Source organism: Triturus cristatus, chromosome 12, assembly GCF_964204655.1.
Source record: "Triturus cristatus chromosome 12, aTriCri1.1, whole genome shotgun sequence".
Taxonomy (NCBI): Eukaryota; Metazoa; Chordata; class Amphibia; order Caudata; family Salamandridae; genus Triturus; species Triturus cristatus.
In genome coordinates, this window is record NC_140595.1 from 527,916,898 (window position 1) to 527,938,221 (window position 21,324).

The 21,324-nt window shown below is 46.4% G+C and overlaps 1 protein-coding gene across 2 annotated transcripts in view; it reads right to left on the reverse strand.

Moving 5' to 3' along the window:
- SLC12A3 (solute carrier family 12 member 3) overlaps positions 1 to 21,324 on the reverse strand; it is a 297,158-nt gene that overhangs the window by 205,845 nt on the left and 69,989 nt on the right. For both annotated transcript variants that reach the window (XM_085637358.1, XM_085637357.1), the window contains exon 8: positions 3,894 to 4,024. In XM_085637358.1, coding sequence (XP_085493484.1) covers positions 3,894 to 4,024 — 131 coding nt within the window. The remainder of the gene's footprint in view (positions 1 to 3,893; positions 4,025 to 21,324) is intronic.

A 21,324-nucleotide genomic window follows, 5' to 3' on the forward strand; every position in this document is an offset into this window, starting at 1 on the left:
CCTTCGCCATCGCACAGCACTTTTCCGGCCGCCACCATATTATGATGGCGGGGGGAAGCGTTAGTGAAGCGTGGCGGTCGAAAAGACCGACCACCACAGTTCCGACAAGCAGTCCTTTTCCGACTGCCTGCCAAAGCACTCACATTGCCCAGCATTGCGACAGTGCCTGCCAGGCACTGTCGTTGGGATTATGATATCAAACCGCAATGAAAAGGCAGGCGGAAACGGATTTGGAGGCCCGTAGCAGGCCCTCCTTCAAGCCTGGGGCAAGGAAACCGCATGGTGCCTGCCACATAGTGCAGGGATATGCATGTGCCTTTTTTTAAGCATTGCAGCAGGGCTGCTAGCCACACCCCCACCACAATGCACAGTGTAGGTGATGCAACCGCTGTGGTGGCGGTCGTACCATAATTCAGATTGTGGAGAGGCCGCCTCATAAGCGGCAGGTTCCAAATCCGAAACGAGTCCATCCACCATCGTAATGACCCCCTGAGATTTGAAATTCCCTCTTCCCTTTCTCCTTCTGTCATGTAGTTTGTACATATTTAGATTTATGAATCTCTCTTTCACCTGACTTTAAAGTTGCTTGAACCTATAGCAACTTAAAAGCTGATGCACTTTAGAGGGGAGAAGTGGTTTCTCGCAAGGTTTCCAGAATTCTTGTGAATACTGTGATTATTGCCCATAGTTCACAACATTTTTTTCAAGATGATTTTCTCAATATAATTGTGACATTTACGGACTTTTAAAGGGATTTTTCTTTAAATTATAAGATCAAAAACATCCACCAAGTTTTAGGTTTGCGGGGAAAACAGTTTAAAGTTAACTTATGAAAAAGGCATATCGATTTTCAGCACCAACTAGCACCTACAAGAAAATATTGCCAATTTGTGAGAAAAAGACACCAACAGGTTTTGTCTTTTTGACCTATTGGCTTTGCCAATGCTTTCTGCTGATGGTTTGCAACAATGGCAAAAAGCAAAATTGTCAATGCTGCGCAGCATAAGTAAAAAAAAGACCGAAAAATGACAAATAAAACAATGACATAGCCACGACTGGCAGCAACATTGGGCCATATTTACAAGCCCCTATCGCCACAGGAACGTCACTTTTTCTGATATTTCTGGGGCTTTGGGGATTTGCCTTGTTCACAAGGCAGCGTTAAGCCATGTGAAAAACAGCAAAATGCCACTGATTGTTTATGTACAGAGAGGGACACTTGCTGCACATAAACAATATTTTCCTGGAACGCAGGCACCCGTGCACAGTGGTGCAAGAGTGCTTGCATTGGCGCTAGGCTGCTATATTCAGTGCCTGTGCTAAGGGAAAGACAAGGGTGCATCGTATTCTTGTCAATATAGCAGAGCCGTGCATTTGGAAACTGTCAGAGTGCGGCATTAGCCTTCTTGGCTTAACGCCGCGCTCCGACAGTTTCCTAGTAAATATGTCCCCTTCCAAAAAAATGTCGATGCAAAGAGAGATGGGGAGCATTGAAGAAAAAGGTGGAGGAGCGGGTTGGGGGAAGCAATGAGAAGCAAATGAGGGAGTGATGAAGGCTTTTGAGACTGAAGGAGAAAAAATAATTAAATAAGGTCAGACAGCCAGGGAGAGGAGCAGAAAGCAATGGACAAGCTTGAGGATGGGGTGGTGGAGCACAGGGGATCAAATGGGGTGAAAGCAGCACATGAGGTAGAGAACTACAAAACACATGCACTCTCAAGGAGCGCCGAAAGAAAAATTATAAAGTAGTTTCCAAAATGTGACTAATGAAAGAATACAAGTCAACCAATTAAAATGATGGTAAAGAGAGATATGCTCCAGGGGAAGGACAAGTACAAGAAGAGGAGACAGGTCAATAATAAGAATAAAAAGCAAGCAAGTACGAGTGACAATAAAGCCAACCCAGAGTAAGTAATGGGTGGGCTCTAAGACCCCTGTAAGTTGTTGGGATGGTCACAAAAAGTGTTTAGGCGAGACCTAAAAGAGGAAATTACAAGTAGAGCAATAATTAGGGGAAAGTCATCCTTATGGAAGAGGAAGCCTCACATATTTGTGTCATGCTTCATCATCAGCAACCTCTCCCCTTCCTGGTAGGACAGTGCCACCAGGGTGACTCGGCCTCCTGTTGGACATGAAGCAGGAGGGAGTTCTTAGATTAAAAAAACTTATGGATAAGAACAGGCTCCAGATCAGTGAGTTAAAAAATTATGTGTGTGAGGTAAAAATGCACTCTGCATTCTACCTACAACTGCCACACTTATTTGTGATAGCTGATAAAAACTTCACACACCTCAAGGGCAGACGTTGCTATACAGTTACAAATATCCTACTGATAAGCTGAGGCGGCTTCTTCATTTGGGCGGAGGAGCATCACCCCTCCCCTGCTGCAGGCATGGCAAAAGTGAAAAATAAAAAGGTAATAAAATGACTTTATTACCGTTTTATTTTTTCCTCTGAGGGAGGGGCAATTGGCGCTGATTGGCAGCAGGAAGGAGTTATGGCTAGCTTCACCAGTTTAAATTGCGCATGGCACTTTGGCCGGCTGCCTTGCGATGGCCAGCCTGACATGCGCACTTTAAACCTCTCCAACCCAGCTGTGTTATACAGCTGAGTGGAGCAGCAGGCACAGGCCCCCAGTGCCTCAAAGAGCACCGAGCCAGCCCGCTCCAACCAATGTGCATGAGAGCAACGTTTTGATTGGTTAGGGGAGTTCGTTCGGACGACTGGAGTAGAATACCAGGACCATAGGGCGTGCAGCCAGTGGGCAAGTAAGTATTGAATTTTTCTTTTTAAATAATTAAGGTATATACACAGCAACTAAATCGCTGACATGCATTACATTAACATTTTAAAGTTAAACTTTTTAACTTTAAAACGTTAATGTAATGCATGTCAGTGTTATATTTACTGTTTATTGCATGCAAGCCTTTTTTTTATTTTGCTCGAGCCGGAAGTCTGCACCTTTGTGACCCATAGATAGGCACTTTGAGAAACTCGCACTGCCTTCAGCCTCAACTCCAGAGCTCTCAGTTGTGGCTCGCTATTAACACTGTTTATTTACAATGAGCCACGATTAAGAGCTTTGGCACTGAGCCTAAAGGCATTCCTGGCTTCTCCCACTGCCTCACTACTTTCAATTGTCGCAAGCTGCCATTGCTGATGAGACATGCTTTACCAATATTTAGCACTTCTAGAAAGATTATGGGGCTGGCGATGAAGTACCCTCTCCGCCAACTCCACGGTTCACCCTGCCTGCTTTAGAGGTAGGCAGACCAACAGTATATGAACGACGGACCATTTTTTGGCCTTCAAAGTACGGGCTGTAGGAGAATAGTCATTTGGCCATATGCCCAATTTTGTTGGTAAGGAACAGTCACATTGAAAAATGACCCCTAGAGATATCTCCCTTGGTGTCGGGCCATTAGTTTTACGTATTTTTTTTAACTCTCGCTTTGATCTTGACAATTTTAAGAAATGTCAGTTGGGAGGGTGGGCATCTCTAGATTTGGGGGAGGTGGAATGATTTACGCTATCACCCTAATGAATATTCTCCGCCTCCTAAACTCTAAATCAGGCTCATTGTTTCAATCCTTTTTTATGTTTTGATTTTACTACAAAACAACAAGCATAGATCAAACACAAAAAGATATAAAACTTTCCAGGTGAGATTATTTAAATGTTTTCTTCAGAACCATTTCTTGCCTAGTGCACGCAACATCATTAAACAGTATGATCAATAATGAAAAATCATACAGTAACATTTCAGAAGAGATCTGGAAATATTTGAAGAACTGCACTTTTTTATATTTTGGGGAAGAATTATCTCAAGAGAGAATAGTGAAGTGTAAAGGGTAAGGGGCACTGCAGCACCAAGCAAAAAATGTAAAGCTTACCCTCAAGTCCCCTGATATGTTTGCTCCCGCCAAGATGCCTGTTGCAGATGGAAAAAATATGGAGAACATGCCAAAGAAGGTGCCCTCCTCCCCTCGCCAGTTTGGCACAAAGTTCTCTGCAAATATAGAAGCTGGAAAGACAAAAGAGAGTTTGCTGTTAGGGTAAAAAGAGCAACCGATCTCTCAAAACAGAATAGAAATCCCTGTGCACATAAGACTGTAACTGAGGCTACCCACAGCAGCAGTTACTTCGCTAAGGCGGAGCCGGTGTGACCCCACAGGGAAATTAAATGATGATAACACCATGTTATTATCATTTGATTTTTCACTACTGCCTCTGTAGGTGCAGGGAGGGGCTCGGCTGCCCACAGAGCAGGAGGAGTGGTGGGCACTTTCCAAGTGCACATGACGGGTTGGCCGGCCATGTGGGCTGGCCAAACAGTCATGCGCACTTGGCATTTATCCACCCGGTTGTAATGCACAGCCTGGGTGGAGAACATGCACGGCATCCCACTCGCTGTCTGAGCGATGAACCACAGCGCCCAGACCGATCACAATGTCGCTGCCATGCTGGTGAGAGCAGCATCGTGATTGGCTAAGGGGGTCTGGGAGCCTGGGTGCTTCCTATTTCCTGCGTCAACCAAAGTGGACGGGGGCCGGCGGGTAAGTGTTTTTAACCCCCTCCCCATTACTACTGTCCAGTAGCAGCAGCTTCTGTCTACACACAGAAATTGGTGCCAAAAACCAGTGCTACATCAGGGAAAATAATGGCCTGCAGTGAGTGTACATGCAAATATGTCTACGATAAGAGTTACATACTGGTCCAGTGCAAATAAGGCCGGTGCAGAGAGCACCAATAATGCAATTTGCATCCACACAAAAGGCAGACATTGAGTTATTTGCTGCAAAAGCAAACTGCAAAAATAGAACTGGTGGAACTAGTTTCCCTTCCATCCATGGTGTGAAATCACAGATGGGATGTAATCATTAGGACTGGACCTGCAGGGAAATTACATTGCTGAATAGAAGAACCCCTCTATACTGAGCGTTACAAGATGAAAGTCCTCCCGGTGTGATCTGGCCTCAGACCGTGACCACACTTGCCTCTTTATGTTCACCATTGCTGCAAATGGTGACATGTAATTTCAATTAGGTTGCAAAACAGGCCAATTTTGTACTCTGCGTTCGAGCATATGCTCTTCTTTAAGAATTTGCACAGTTTTTTGGAGGTTTTAGTTCTACGTAATATTAGGGGCTATTTGCACCTGGTGTAACGTGTTCCTTTAGTGCTGTTTGTCCCACTTTTAAGATTGGCCCTAAAAATTGAATTTTTCTCCTACTTTATTTATAGACAACATTAATACTGTCATTATTATGGTTAGGAACAGTTTTTGCGGTGTCTCTTCAGATAGTTCCAGCTGATTGTCACAAACAGCAGTGTATAAAATACTGCACAGAGTGGGGTTCGAATTAGCCCTTGCTCGTGATTGGATGACTTGCATTTCAATCTCTGTTCCCTGCTCTTTATTGCATGACTTTCCTCCCTATTCTGGATCTGTCTGATCCTTGGAGCATATCTTATTTGTCCTCGCTTTTGAATGGACAGGGATTTTCTTCCACTACTGATGTGATGGAAGTGGAAAGTTTTTTTACATTTAATTTATTCTGTAGCACTCCATGTGAGTGCATGTATTGCTCTTCAGAGCCTGCCCATGCTTTTTCTCTTTCTCCACATCCCTCACCCTGTCTCCCCCATGATGCTCCTCCTTTACACACCAGATGCCGGACGGCCGCCTTGGTGTCGCCATGGATGTTAACCGGCTGCGCTTTCCTGAGACCCTTTGTTAATATTTTCTCCCTTCCTCGCCGCCCCTCTCCCACTCCATGGTAGTAGACTCAGTTTACTTTGTCAATACTGGATGCTTTGAAAATGTGCCAGCGTGGCAAAGTCAACAGCAGAAACTAGGCATGTTTACAATATCAAAAACATTTTTTTTTATACTTTCTCGATGGATGCTGAGGTGTGTGACACGTGTGTGACATCATCATTTTGACTCATGCAAATAAGCAATGGCCTCAGAGCTGGATGGAATGTGGGGTGGTTGTTCAGTGTAAAATAAAAATCACCTACCACAATGAAAAAAAAATGTACCTGCTGTCTTGGCATCATGTATAATTCAGTCTTAATTTTCGCTCCAGGCTTCACCTAAATGGATATGTACTTCCTCGCCTTATGGAAATGGTTACTACTTGTTAAATGTTGTAATTGGTGATTTTAGATATCACAATGTATGATGGTGTACAAAATGATAAATTAAGATTTTAAAAAAGCAGCATAGCAGGGGAAGAAGAGGAGCTAGCTACAAGAAAAGCCCACAGGTGTTTTTAATGGCAACTCGCTATCGTGGGGCTACACACAAACTGGGGGTCCCCGTAGGCAGAGGTGCCCCGGCCTATTAGGTACTCACATCACATAATCATTCAATCTGGCAGGGAGTGATAGTTAAGCTCAAAAAAGACTGTCAGGATTTTAAAGAGAAGGGCCTGTAGACAGTCTCCCCATGAGAGTAACTGGAAAAAGGCATGAATACCTACACTGCAGTCAGTTGTCGCCACCTTGTTAATGGAGTTACACTAAATAAGCCCTTGTCCTTCCTGTGGTTTCAGGTCTGGGACATTGCACCATGCACTCTGCTCCTTCTTTCAAACACCCGGGATGCACTGGGGGATTGAGATATGTTTTGTTTTTGTATGAATAGGGCCTCAGACTGAGTTAAGTCACAGGAAACGTCTATTATTCAGTGCCAACATGCTTGGTTACCCATGTTATGAACACTTTTGCTTTTAAGGGTTAATATGTATTTCCAATGGTTTTAATTAAATTGTGCAAATAAAAGCTTTTGACCTGAAACAGCAGTCATGTCATGGGCTGACAATGGAGACAGGAAGCTCCCTTGGTGAAAGGGCTCCCCTTGGCGTGCACCTCAATATCCAGCAAAGTGAGTACTCTGTTGGGAAACAACCTTTCAAGGGACGCATGGCATGAGTCTCCTGAGCAAGGAAGCAGCTCAGGTCAGTCAGGAGTGAATAATAGAGATTGTGAGGCACAGAGGTGCTGCATAACACACTTGTGACACTACGCCAATGCAAATTGCTCCAAACTTTAGCGCCTAGTCAAATATGAAACCCACAAAATAAACGGATGGGCACAGATAGAAACGAGGAATCAAGCTGGAAATACTGCAGAGGAAGGACATATCTTCTGCTAGATGCTTGTGCCGCTGTTCCTTCAACACAAGTTACTCTACACCTTCACCAACTTCAGTCCTTTCTCTTATGTTTACTTTTCTCTTTCCTGGCACTACTTTGTTTTATGTTCAAACCGTTACTTCATTTCTCCAGTGACATTTGTTTTTTAATTCTCTTTGGATGTCTCCCTTCCCTTCTGGCAACCAGCTATCTTTTACTCCATGCACTTTATTAATTTCCATATGCATTGAATGTAGGTGTCTCTGGAATTTTATTTCAAAACCGGAGGCTCTACTAGGCAGACTCTCGTCTTCGCTTATTTTGCACAGCACTTAAAAGAACACTACAACTCCCATAATCTAGCTCCCTTGGGCAGGAAGTTATCAACACAAATAAAAGACTTCCTCGCCTATAAATAGCAATAGTCCACACACCATTTCCTCTTTTCTTGATTCTAGAGATAAGTGCATTTGGTGCATTACAAGCCACTGTTTACTAGCATTGCATTGTGATTTATTATAGATTAATGATGTTTTTAATTTGGTTTTTAAACTAAAGTTTTGATTTCTTTAGATAATTTTCACACAGTTGCTGGCCTTCTGGGATCTGTGTGAAATTGTTACTATGTTGTGTATTAGGTCAATTTCACAGGGTCATTGGTTTTTCATGGTATGTATTTGAAATGTATACTTTGTGTCACCTGCTTTTCAAGATATGTGAGTGAGATTGTTACTTTGTGTCAGCGAGGGGTTGTTTTGTTTTTTAAGTTTCACTTTGAGTGCTTTCAATGCTCATATGTGAATAATTACATTGTAGCAGGATAGGGTCGCTTGGGAGTTTTGTCTACTTCAGTCAACTATAACTGATGAATTTGTGTTTTTTTGTGGTTAAAATACAACGTTTTTACTGACATTTTCACCAACTATAACTTCACTTTGGCCTGTACGCATACTTTTTGGATTGCTGACTACATGTGGGCAATGAAACAGACACGGGTGGGCAAGATCCTGCTGTTCACCCCATTAACAAACCCCTACTATGCACAGCCTTTGCCCTGTATTGAACCTTTTGCGGGTAACTAACCTCTTGTGGGCAATGAACCAGACATGTTATGTTATGTTACAATATTCTTATAAAGCGCACAGCTACCCAACAAGGGTTTCCCAGCGCTGAGGACTGACAGGGGAGGAAACAGACAAGTTTAAGCGCTACAAGACAATAAGGAAAACAGATTATTGGTCAAATAGCCAAGTCTTAAGACTTCTGCGAAAGGATAAAAAAGATGGCTCAGTACGGAGTGTTATTGGAAGAGAGTTCCAAAGTACAGGACCAAGGTAGAAAAAAGAGCGGCCGCCCATTCTTTTCAGCTTAATAGTGGGCACCATGTATTTACCCTGAGTAGCAGAACGAAGCACACGCGAGGGCAAATATGGGTGTACTAGACTTTGCAGGTATTTAGGGGAGGTGCCCGATTTAATTTTGTGCATGTAGCACAAGGCTTTGAACTTCACTCTGCTACCAATCTTAAGCCAGTGCAAGCTGCGCAGAGCACTTGAGGTAGAAGACTGCTTTGACAACGAACATAGCAGCCTGGCAGCAGAATTTTGCACCACTTGTAATTTCCGGGTGACATCCTTGTTAACACCTAAATACAAGACATTGCAATAATCCAAACGCGAAGTTACAAGGGCCTGTACAACCGTTTTTTGAGAGGACGTAGGAAGCATCCACATAATTTTTTTTAACCATTTTAAAATGGTGAAGTATGTGGCAGCTACTTTTACCACCTGCTGCCTCATGGATAGGTCGTCATCAATCAGAACCCCCAAGTTACAAACACATTTCGAGGACTGAGGCGGGGCTCCCATTTCACATGGCCAATGTAAGGGACCCCAGAGATCCTTGTTTTTTCCTAAGATGATGAGCTCAGTCTTGTCGCCATTGAGTTTAAGGAAATTGCTCCACATCCATAGAGCAATATTCCTCAACCCCATCTGAAGATCAGATGAACCATGGCATTGTTCAGAGGAAAGAGAGAAAACAATCTGAGTGTCATCCGCATAGGAAAACAAACAGAGGCCATATTCTTCTGCTATGTTCGCCAACAGTTTAACATAAAGATTAAAAAGAATAGGACTCAATATGGAGCCCTGAGGCACTCCATGCGAAGAAGAATAGGTTCTGGACATAGCCTTGGAAGAAAAGACTTGAAAGGTCTGATTTGTAGGAAAGGAAGAAAGCCAAGCAAGAGCAGTGCCCTTGATACCTAAGTCCTGTAAAGTTTTGAGGAGCACAGTATGGGACACCGTATCGAAAGCAGCGCTCAAGTCAAGTAGGATGAGAGCTACGGTGTCCCCTACGTCCAGATGCTGTCGCAGCTGTTCTGAGACTCCGAGCAGTGTCGACTCCGTGGAAAAACCAGCTCGGAAACCCGATTGGGAAGGGTGGAGAAGATTGGCTGAATCAACAAACAATGTGAGTTGGTGATTAATATGTCTTTCCAGTATTTTGGAGTAGACAGGAAGCAAAGAAATGGGTCTGAAATTAGACAACTGTGAAGGATCAGCTCCAGCCTTTTTCAATAGAGGAAGCACCATCGCATGCTTCCACTCAGATGGTACCACAGCCTCTTGAATAGAAGCATTCAGTAGTTGCATAATAAGAGATAAAGAAGAAGAATCCAGCTGCTGCAGCACAGAAACTGGGAGCAAGTCACAGGGAGATCCTGATTTAATTCCATTCAGAATTTTACTAAAAGAAATAAAATCGAGATATGACCAGGCTTCCAAACTCACAGGGCTACAGGTCGTATGATCAAACTCTGGCCGACAAGAAAAAGGACTGAGTCCTGCAGTCTGGGTATTTTTTAGCGCAGAGTAGATTAATTCGACTTTGTTCACAAAATAATTTGCCAAATTATCGCACTGTTGATCATTCAAGAGCAGGTGAACATGCCTGCGTATTCGAGCCCGCAAGTTTTTTTACTGTACTAAACAGTGTGCGTGAGCAGTTACCGGTGTTAGAAATGGTCAGGGATACATAGGTCTTCCTGGCCAATTTGCAGTGATCATGATAGTGCTTTAAGGCTAGTTTATATCTTAGTTTGGAATCCAGTGAGTAATTTCTCCTCCAGTTCCTTTCAAGAGCCTTACATTTTGTTTTTTCTATTTTTAGCTCATCAGTAAACCAAGGGGCCGGAGAGCGATGATTGAAAGGTTTTTTTTATAGTTAACGGAAGGCAATGTTCAACTGAGTTTAAAATCCATTCATGTATCATATTTGTCGCTTGAGTAGAAACATATGGGATAACGGGTGCATTTTGGTTAAGAGTCCTGTTAAAAGAATCAAAATCCAATTTGCTCCAATTCCGGATGCTATGGGGCACACTCATCGGGTCAGAAAGAGGGGGCTTAGGAAAAATGCACTGAAACTTTTGAGCAAAATGATCCGACCAGCACAAAGGAAAAGCAGGGTCACAGTGGATATTAGATACGTTAGAAAAAATAGGATCTAATAAGTGACCTGCAACATGCGTAGGGCCACTATTTCTAAGTAGAAGATTTAAGGCAGCTAGGTCAGTAATTAGGGTACTACTAGTAGTACAGGTGGCGTTTTCAAGGTGCAAATTAAAATCACCCAATATTGTAAAGTTAGATGCCTTGAGAAGATAAGGTGCAATTAATTCAGGGAGAAGTTGAGCCCAAGAATTAGGGAAGCCAGGAGGACGATAAACAAGGATACCAGAGAAAGTGGTATTAGGAGACAGTAACATTTTAAATAATGCTGCCTCCGAGTTAGGGATAGTTAAAACCTCGATTTTACATTGATAGGACTTCTCATAAATTATTGCAATTCCGCCTCCTATAGCATTTTCTCTGTCACTTCTAGCTATAGCATAATTATCAGGTAATGCTACAGCCAGGGCCGGACTGGCCATAGCGGGCACCGGGCAATCCCCCGGTGCGCCGCACGGGTGGGGGCCGGTTGTGGGTCCCTGGGGGCCGTTTTTGTTACAGGGCCGTTTCTGCAGCATAGCTACAAAATCGGCCCTGTAACAAAATCGGCCGAAAACCGGCCCTGGAAAAGAGCTCGGTGGCACCCCCAACCCCCCCCCCCCGTGGGGGGCGGGGGATTCGGCCGAGCACCTTGCCAGGGCCGGTTTCGGTTCCCAGTCCGGCCCTGGCTACAGCAACATCAGGAGCGGAGCAAGAATGCAGCCAAGTTTCAGTAAGAAACATCGCATCCGGGCGCTCATTTATAAGGAAGTCATAAATGTCCATTTTGTGCTTAACCATAGAACGGCAGTTGATATTCCAAAAAGAATAAGATTTTATAGTAGTATCCATTTTCACCAATAACATAGGCTTTTTTGGACGTTCATAAAAAACATTAAAAGTGGTCTCAACATGACTGCTCGTTAAGAGTGATTTATCCAACAAGAAGCTGCAGCCCGGACAACAAAAGGCTATATCACAGTCCGAGAGAGTGCTACAGCTTGGACCAACACAAGGGCGGTACATACAAAGTTGTGCCGAAGTATACCTTAGTGCGCCCGGCTTCATAGGTGAAAAATGGGCAGAGGGAATGGGCCCAGGTCCCAGAAGGTCGCGGACGGGCGCAGACGGGCTTGCCATTGGCGCACCTTCGGCGCGCCCGCTGCGCGTCTGCTCTGTGCTCATTTAAATAGGAAATGAGTCAGGGCGGCGCGCGAGGCTAGAGCGCTGACTAAAAGACGTGGCCCCTTCTAAAAATGGCTGCCGTATAGGATCCCCCCCCAGAAAGGCAGTAAGTGCAAAAAAACGCAAGTGCAAAGTCGCAAAAAACAGGGTTAAAATTGGAACGTAGGATACAATTAAAATATTACAATGATTAACTCTTATTCCACTTTCGGCATTATCGCTTCAAACCCACATTCAAGAGAAAACAGTTCCCCCAAGCAAAGTAACCTGTCAGGCGTGGGTAGGACTGAAGCAGACTTTGGCCTGTGCAGAACCCCTCCACAGAGAGCCCACGTTCTCTAGACACCCAGGGCACCCTAGGTGATGAAGGCCCTACTAAGCATAGAATTCACCCTGTACCGAACACTTTACACATAGCAGTCTTCTTATGGGCAATCAAGCACACATGATTGGGTAAATAGCTAGTGGCTACAGTCTTCACTCCTATGCACAACTCCTCATGGAGAGCCCACTCCCCTCTAGACAGTCAAGGTCCCTTAGGAGACAGCACTTACTATGAACAACCTTCGCCCTGTAGCAGAAACTTTTACAGATAGCCAATCTCTTGTCGGCAATCAATGAGACAAGATTCGTCAAGTCATGAGTGATTTACTATGTGAAGTCATGAGTGATTTAATATGTGAGTGCATGGCAGGGGAGCAAGTTATAGTTAGCTTAGAAAACTATAACTGGTGAATGTCAGTTTTTTTTTGTTTTAAAACAATACTTTTTATATTATTGCAAGGGCTAACTATAACATCACTTGAACGTGTGTGTGTATATGTATATATATATATATATATATATATATATATAAAAACACAAGTTGCCACAATGAAGGAGCCACACACGGCGAGCTTTAAGGCATTTAATCCAGGGATTACATCAGCCAGGCACTCTCAGCATAGATGCAAGCCAGACGCGTTTCGGGCATACCACCGCCCTTGGTCACTGGCACAGGAAACAGCAACGAGAGTGAACCACCTACGCAAATTTAAATGTCCCGCCCAAGTGGGCGTCTGCGAAGTGGAATGCTGGTACTTGTGGTTCACTCATAATCCAAACCCAAGTGGGTGCCGCCGTCACTGAAAATGTTCAATCTCACCCCAGTGGGTATGCAGAGAGTAGTCCAGATTGACCTTTTGACACCCTCCATGGATCGCACTCGTCGTTCCTGTAGCGTATCTTTATCCTTCACGCTACGGACCCGCTCAATTAGCAGTGGGGCTCCCTCGCGGCTTGGACGAGCCGCTATATCAAAAAACACAAGTTGCCACAATGAAGGAGCCACACACGGCGAGCTTTAAGGCATTTAATCCAGGGATTACATCAGCCAGGCACTCTCAGCATAGATGCAAGCCAGACGCGTTTCGGGCATACCACCGCCCTTGGTCACTGGCACAGGAAACAGCAACGAGAGTGAACCACCTACGCAAATTTAAATGTCCCGCCCAAGTGGGCGTCTGCGAAGTGGAATGCTGGTACTTGTGGTTCACTCATAATCCAAACCCAAGTGGGTGCCGCCGTCACTGAAAATGTTCAATCTCACCCCAGTGGGTATGCAGAGAGTAGTCCAGATTGACCTTTTGACACCCTCCATGGATCGCACTCGTCGTTCCTGTAGCGTATCTTTATCCTTCACGCTACGGACCCGCTCAATTAGCAGTGGGGCTCCCTCGCGGCTTGGACGAGCCGCTATATCAAAAAACACAAGTTGCCACAATGAAGGAGCCACACACGGCGAGCTTTAAGGCATTTAATCCAGGGATTACATCAGCCAGGCACTCTCAGCATAGATGCAAGCCAGACGCGTTTCGGGCATACCACCGCCCTTGGTCACTGGCACAGGAAACAGCAACGAGAGTGAACCACCTACGCAAATTTAAATGTCCCGCCCAAGTGGGCGTCTGCGAAGTGGAATGCTGGTACTTGTGGTTCACTCATAATCCAAACCCAAGTGGGTGCCGCCGTCACTGAAAATGTTCAATCTCACCCCAGTGGGTATGCAGAGAGTAGTCCAGATTGACCTTTTGACACCCTCCATGGATCGCACTCGTCGTTCCTGTAGCGTATCTTTATCCTTCACGCTACGGACCCGCTCAATTAGCAGTGGGGCTCCCTCGCGGCTTGGACGAGCCGCTATATCAAAAAACACAAGTTGCCACAATGAAGGAGCCACACACGGCGAGCTTTAAGGCATTTAATCCAGGGATTACATCAGCCAGGCACTCTCAGCATAGATGCAAGCCAGACGCGTTTCGGGCATACCACCGCCCTTGGTCACTGGCACAGGAAACAGCAACGAGAGTGAACCACCTACGCAAATTTAAATGTCCCGCCCAAGTGGGCGTCTGCGAAGTGGAATGCTGGTACTTGTGGTTCACTCATAATCCAAACCCAAGTGGGTGCCGCCGTCACTGAAAATGTTCAATCTCACCCCAGTGGGTATGCAGAGAGTAGTCCAGATTGACCTTTTGACACCCTCCATGGATCGCACTCGTCGTTCCTGTAGCGTATCTTTATCCTTCACGCTACGGACCCGCTCAATTAGCAGTGGGGCTCCCTCGCGGCTTGGACGAGCCGCTATATCAAAAAACACAAGTTGCCACAATGAAGGAGCCACACACGGCGAGCTTTAAGGCATTTAATCCAGGGATTACATCAGCCAGGCACTCTCAGCATAGATGCAAGCCAGACGCGTTTCGGGCATACCACCGCCCTTGGTCACTGGCACAGGAAACAGCAACGAGAGTGAACCACCTACGCAAATTTAAATGTCCCGCCCAAGTGGGCGTCTGCGAAGTGGAATGCTGGTACTTGTGGTTCACTCATAATCCAAACCCAAGTGGGTGCCGCCGTCACTGAAAATGTTCAATCTCACCCCAGTGGGTATGCAGAGAGTAGTCCAGATTGACCTTTTGACACCCTCCATGGATCGCACTCGTCGTTCCTGTAGCGTATCTTTATCCTTCACGCTACGGACCCGCTCAATTAGCAGTGGGGCTCCCTCGCGGCTTGGACGAGCCGCTATATCAAAAAACACAAGTTGCCACAATGAAGGAGCCACACACGGCGAGCTTTAAGGCATTTAATCCAGGGATTACATCAGCCAGGCACTCTCAGCATAGATGCAAGCCAGACGCGTTTCGGGCATACCACCGCCCTTGGTCACTGGCACAGGAAACAGCAACGAGAGTGAACCACCTACGCAAATTTAAATGTCCCGCCCAAGTGGGCGTCTGCGAAGTGGAATGCTGGTACTTGTGGTTCACTCATAATCAAACCCAAGTGGGTGCCGCCGTCACTGAAAATGTTCAATCTCACCCCAGTGGGTATGCAGAGAGTAGTCCAGATTGACCTTTTGACACCCTCCATGGATCGCACTCGTCGTTCCTGTAGCGTATCTTTATCCTTCACGCTACGGACCCGCTCAATTAGCAGTGGGGCTCCCTCGCGGCTTGGACGAGCCGCTATATCAAAAAACACAAGTTGCCACAATGAAGGAGCCACACACGGCGAGCTTTAAGGCATTTAATCCAGGGATTACATCAGCCAGGCACTCTCAGCATAGATGCAAGCCAGACGCGTTTCGGGCATACCACCGCCCTTGGTCACTGGCACAGGAAACAGCAACGAGAGTGAACCACCTACGCAAATTTAAATGTCCCGCCCAAGTGGGCGTCTGCGAAGTGGAATGCTGGTACTTGTGGTTCACTCATAATCCAAACCCAAGTGGGTGCCGCCGTCACTGAAAATGTTCAATCTCACCCCAGTGGGTATGCAGAGAGTAGTCCAGATTGACCTTTTGACACCCTCCATGGATCGCACTCGTCGTTCCTGTAGCGTATCTTTATCCTTCACGCTACGGACCCGCTCAATTAGCAGTGGGGCTCCCTCGCGGCTTGGACGAGCCGCTATATCAAAAAACACAAGTTGCCACAATGAAGGAGCCACACACGGCGAGCTTTAAGGCATTTAATCCAGGGATTACATCAGCCAGGCACTCTCAGCATAGATGCAAGCCAGACGCGTTTCGGGCATACCACCGCCCTTGGTCACTGGCACAGGAAACAGCAACGAGAGTGAACCACCTACGCAAATTTAAATGTCCCGCCCAAGTGGGCGTCTGCGAAGTGGAATGCTGGTACTTGTGGTTCACTCATAATCCAAACCCAAGTGGGTGCCGCCGTCACTGAAAATGTTCAATCTCACCCCAGTGGGTATGCAGAGAGTAGTCCAGATTGACCTTTTGACACCCTCCATGGATCGCACTCGTCGTTCCTGTAGCGTATCTTTATCCTTCACGCTACGGACCCGCTCAATTAGCAGTGGGGCTCCCTCGCGGCTTGGACGAGCCGCTATATCAAAAAACACAAGTTGCCACAATGAAGGAGCCACACACGGCGAGCTTTAAGGCATTTAATCCAGGGATTACATCAGCCAGGCACTCTCAGCATAGATGCAAGCCAGACGCGTTTCGGGCATACCACCGCCCTTGGTCACTGGCACAGGAAACAGCAACGAGAGTGAACCACAAGCTGGTGATTATGAGTGAACCACAAGTACCAGCATTCCACTTCGCAGACGCCCACTTGGGCGGGACATTTAAATTTAAATTTGCGTAGGTGGTTCACTCTCGTTGCTGTTTCCTGTGCCAGTGACCAAGGGCGGTGGTATGCCCGAAACGCGTCTGGCTTGCATCTATGCTGAGAGTGCCTGGCTGATGTAATCCCTGGATTAAATGCCTTAAAGCTCGCCGTGTGTGGCTCCTTCATTGTGGCAACTTGTGTTTTTTGATATAGCGGCTCGTCCAAGCCGCGAGGGAGCCCCACTGCTAATTGAGCGGGTCCGTAGCGTGAAGGATAAAGATACGCTACAGGAACGACGAGTGCGATCCATGGAGGGTGTCAAAAGGTCAATCTGGACTACTCTCTGCATACCCACTGGGGTGAGATTGAACATTTTCAGTGACGGCGGCACCCACTTGGGTTTGGATTATGAGTGAACCACAAGTACCAGCATTCCACTTCGCAGACGCCCACTTGGGCGGGACATTTTAATTTGCGTAGGTGGTTCACTCTCGTTGCTGTTTCCTGTGCCAGTGACCAAGGGCGGTGGTATGCCCGAAACGCGTCTGGCTTGCATCTATGCTGAGAGTGCCTGGCTGATGTAATCCCTGGATTAAATGCCTTAAAGCTCGCCGTGTGTGGCTCCTTCATTGTGGCAACTTGTGTTTTTTGATATAGCGGCTCGTCCAAGCCGCGAGGGAGCCCCACTGCTAATTGAGCGGGTCCGTAGCGTGAAGGATAAAGATACGCTACAGGAACGACGAGTGCGATCCATGGAGGGTGTCAAAAGGTCAATCTGGACTACTCTCTGCATACCCACTGGGGTGAGATTGAACATTTTCAGTGACGGCGGCACCCACTTGGGTTTGGATTATGAGTGAACCACAAGTACCAGCATTCCACTTCGCAGACGCCCACTTGGGCGGGACATTTAAATTTGCGTAGGTGGTTCACTCTCGTTGCTGTTTCCTGTGCCAGTGACCAAGGGCGGTGGTATGCCCGAAACGCGTCTGGCTTGCATCTATGCTGAGAGTGCCTGGCTGATGTAATCCCTGGATTAAATGCCTTAAAGCTCGCCGTGTGTGGCTCCTTCATTGTGGCAACTTGTGTTTTTTGATATAGCGGCTCGTCCAAGCCGCGAGGGAGCCCCACTGCTAATTGAGCGGGTCCGTAGCGTGAAGGATAAAGATACGCTACAGGAACGACGAGTGCGATCCATGGAGGGTGTCAAAAGGTCAATCTGGACTACTCTCTGCATACCCACTGGGGTGAGATTGAACATTTTCAGTGACGGCGGCACCCACTTGGGTTTGGATTATGAGTGAACCACAAGTACCAGCATTCCACTTCGCAGACGCCCACTTGGGCGGGACATTTAAATTTGCGTAGGTGGTTCACTCTCGTTGCTGTTTCCTGTGCCAGTGACCAAGGGCGGTGGTATGCCCGAAACGCGTCTGGCTTGCATCTATGCTGAGAGTGCCTGGCTGATGTAATCCCTGGATTAAATGCCTTAAAGCTCGCCGTGTGTGGCTCCTTCATTGTGGCAACTTGTGTTTTTTGATATAGCGGCTCGTCCAAGCCGCGAGGGAGCCCCACTGCTAATTGAGCGGGTCCGTAGCGTGAAGGATAAAGATACGCTACAGGAACGACGAGTGCGATCCATGGAGGGTGTCAAAAGGTCAATCTGGACTACTCTCTGCATACCCACTGGGGTGAGATTGAACATTTTCAGTGACGGCGGCACCCACTTGGGTTTGGATTATGAGTGAACCACAAGTACCAGCATTCCACTTCGCAGACGCCCACTTGGGCGGGACATTTAAATTTGCGTAGGTGGTTCACTCTCGTTGCTGTTTCCTGTGCCAGTGACCAAGGGCGGTGGTATGCCCGAAACGCGTCTGGCTTGCATCTATGCTGAGAGTGCCTGGCTGATGTAATCCCTGGATTAAATGCCTTAAAGCTCGCCGTGTGTGGCTCCTTCATTGTGGCAACTTGTGTTTTTTGATATAGCGGCTCGTCCAAGCCGCGAGGGAGCCCCACTGCTAATTGAGCGGGTCCGTAGCGTGAAGGATAAAGATACGCTACAGGAACGACGAGTGCGATCCATGGAGGGTGTCAAAAGGTCAATCTGGACTACTCTCTGCATACCCACTGGGGTGAGATTGAACATTTTCAGTGACGGCGGCACCCACTTGGGTTTGATTATGAGTGAACCACAAGTACCAGCATTCCACTTCGCAGACGCCCACTTGGGCGGGACATTTAAATTTGCGTAGGTGGTTCACTCTCGTTGCTGTTTCCTGTGCCAGTGACCAAGGGCGGTGGTATGCCCGAAACGCGTCTGGCTTGCATCTATGCTGAGAGTGCCTGGCTGATGTAATCCCTGGATTAAATGCCTTAAAGCTCGCCGTGTGTGGCTCCTTCATTGTGGCAACTTGTGTTTTTTGATATAGCGGCTCGTCCAAGCCGCGAGGGAGCCCCACTGCTAATTGAGCGGGTCCGTAGCGTGAAGGATAAAGATACGCTACAGGAACGACGAGTGCGATCCATGGAGGGTGTCAAAAGGTCAATCTGGACTACTCTCTGCATACCCACTGGGGTGAGATTGAACATTTTCAGTGACGGCGGCACCCACTTGGGTTTGGATTATGAGTGAACCACAAGTACCAGCATTCCACTTCGCAGACGCCCACTTGGGCGGGACATTTAAATTTGCGTAGGTGGTTCACTCTCGTTGCTGTTTCCTGTGCCAGTGACCAAGGGCGGTGGTATGCCCGAAACGCGTCTGGCTTGCATCTATGCTGAGAGTGCCTGGCTGATGTAATCCCTGGATTAAATGCCTTAAAGCTCGCCGTGTGTGGCTCCTTCATTGTGGCAACTTGTGTTTTTTGATATAGCGGCTCGTCCAAGCCGCGAGGGAGCCCCACTGCTAATTGAGCGGGTCCGTAGCGTGAAGGATAAAGATACGCTACAGGAACGACGAGTGCGATCCATGGAGGGTGTCAAAAGGTCAATCTGGACTACTCTCTGCATACCCACTGGGGTGAGATTGAACATTTTCAGTGACGGCGGCACCCACTTGGGTTTGGATTATGAGTGAACCACAAGTACCAGCATTCCACTTCGCAGACGCCCACTTGGGCGGGACATTTAAATTTGCGTAGGTGGTTCACTCTCGTTGCTGTTTCCTGTGCCAGTGACCAAGGGCGGTGGTATGCCCGAAACGCGTCTGGCTTGCATCTATGCTGAGAGTGCCTGGCTGATGTAATCCCTGGATTAAATGCCTTAAAGCTCGCCGTGTGTGGCTCCTTCATTGTGGCAACTTGTGTTTTTTGATATAGCGGCTCGTCCAAGCCGCGAGGGAGCCCCACTGCTAATTGAGCGGGTCCGTAGCGTGAAGGATAAAGATACGCTACAGGAACGACGAGTGCGATCCATGGAGGGTGTCAAAAGGTCAATCTGGACTACTCTCTGCATACCCACTGGGGTGAGATTGAACATTTTCAGTGACGGCGGCACCCACTTGGGTTTGGATTATGAGTGAACCACAAGTACCAGCATTCCACTTCGCAGACGCCCACTTGGGCGGGACATTTAAATTTGCGTAGGTGGTTCACTCTCGTTGCTGTTTCCTGTGCCAGTGACCAAGGGCGGTGGTATGCCCGAAACGCGTCTGGCTTGCATCTATGCTGAGAGTGCCTGGCTGATGTAATCCCTGGATTAAATGCCTTAAAGCTCGCCGTGTGTGGCTCCTTCATTGTGGCAACTTGTGTTTTTTGATATATATATATATATATATATATATATATTCCAAACGCAACTCTTACAGGAGGAGTGCCTCAGCCTTTTTGGGTCGGGGCCTGTTTCAGGTGTGTCAGACACCTGTAAGATTCCATAGAACACACGCAGCATACAGCAACGCGAACAGGCCACACCGGCGTGCTTCAAACTTTCTTTAATTCAAGATGAAACAGCATTACGCGTTTCGATTGGTAACAGTCTTAATCATATGCTTCTAATCAGAGGTGGGTTCGTTAGCTTTTTCAAACATAATTAAAACATTGAAGAAGGAATAATGTCCATGTATTTCATTTAAAGAGGCAGTCAATTTCCAGGTATTGCACGTTTATTTCATGCAGTCATGGTAAGTACTATTTTCAAGTTTGAATGACAACTAAGAGGCATTGTGAGTAATGGAGTTGTAGAGAACTACGGTGAACATAGACCGAAGAATGCAGTGATGGAAACATAAACGGAGTAAAAAACACTTCCATTGCGAAAGGATTGTTTTTTTATTTTTTATTAAAATAGTACTTACCATGACTGCATGAAATAAACGTACAATACCTGGAAATGGACTGCCTCTTTAAATGAAATACATGGACATTAGTCCTTCTTCACTGTTTTAGTTACGTTTGAAAAAACGATCCCACCTCTGACTAGAAGCATATGATTAAGACTGTTACCAGTCGAAACGTGTAATGCTGTGTCATCTTCAATTAAAGAAAGTTTAAAGCACGTCGGTGTGGCCTGTTCGCCTTGCTGTGTGGTGCGTGTGTTCTATGGAATATATATATATATATATATATATATATATATATATATATATATATATATATATATATTCACTTAAAAAACCATAGGTTTCACACAGGTTATAGTTAGGTGGACATTTCACTCGTAAAAAACCAATGAAATTCCCCCGTTATAGTTAGTTCAGATAACTATAACTCGCGCGCCCGCAATCCACTGCTCATGACGTCACATATTACATCACTCATGACATGGTCAGTGGCATCACTCATGACATCACTGATGACATCATCCTTGTGATAGAGTGGCGGTCGCGCCAGTTATAGTTATCTGAACTAACTATAACGGGGGAATTTAATTGTT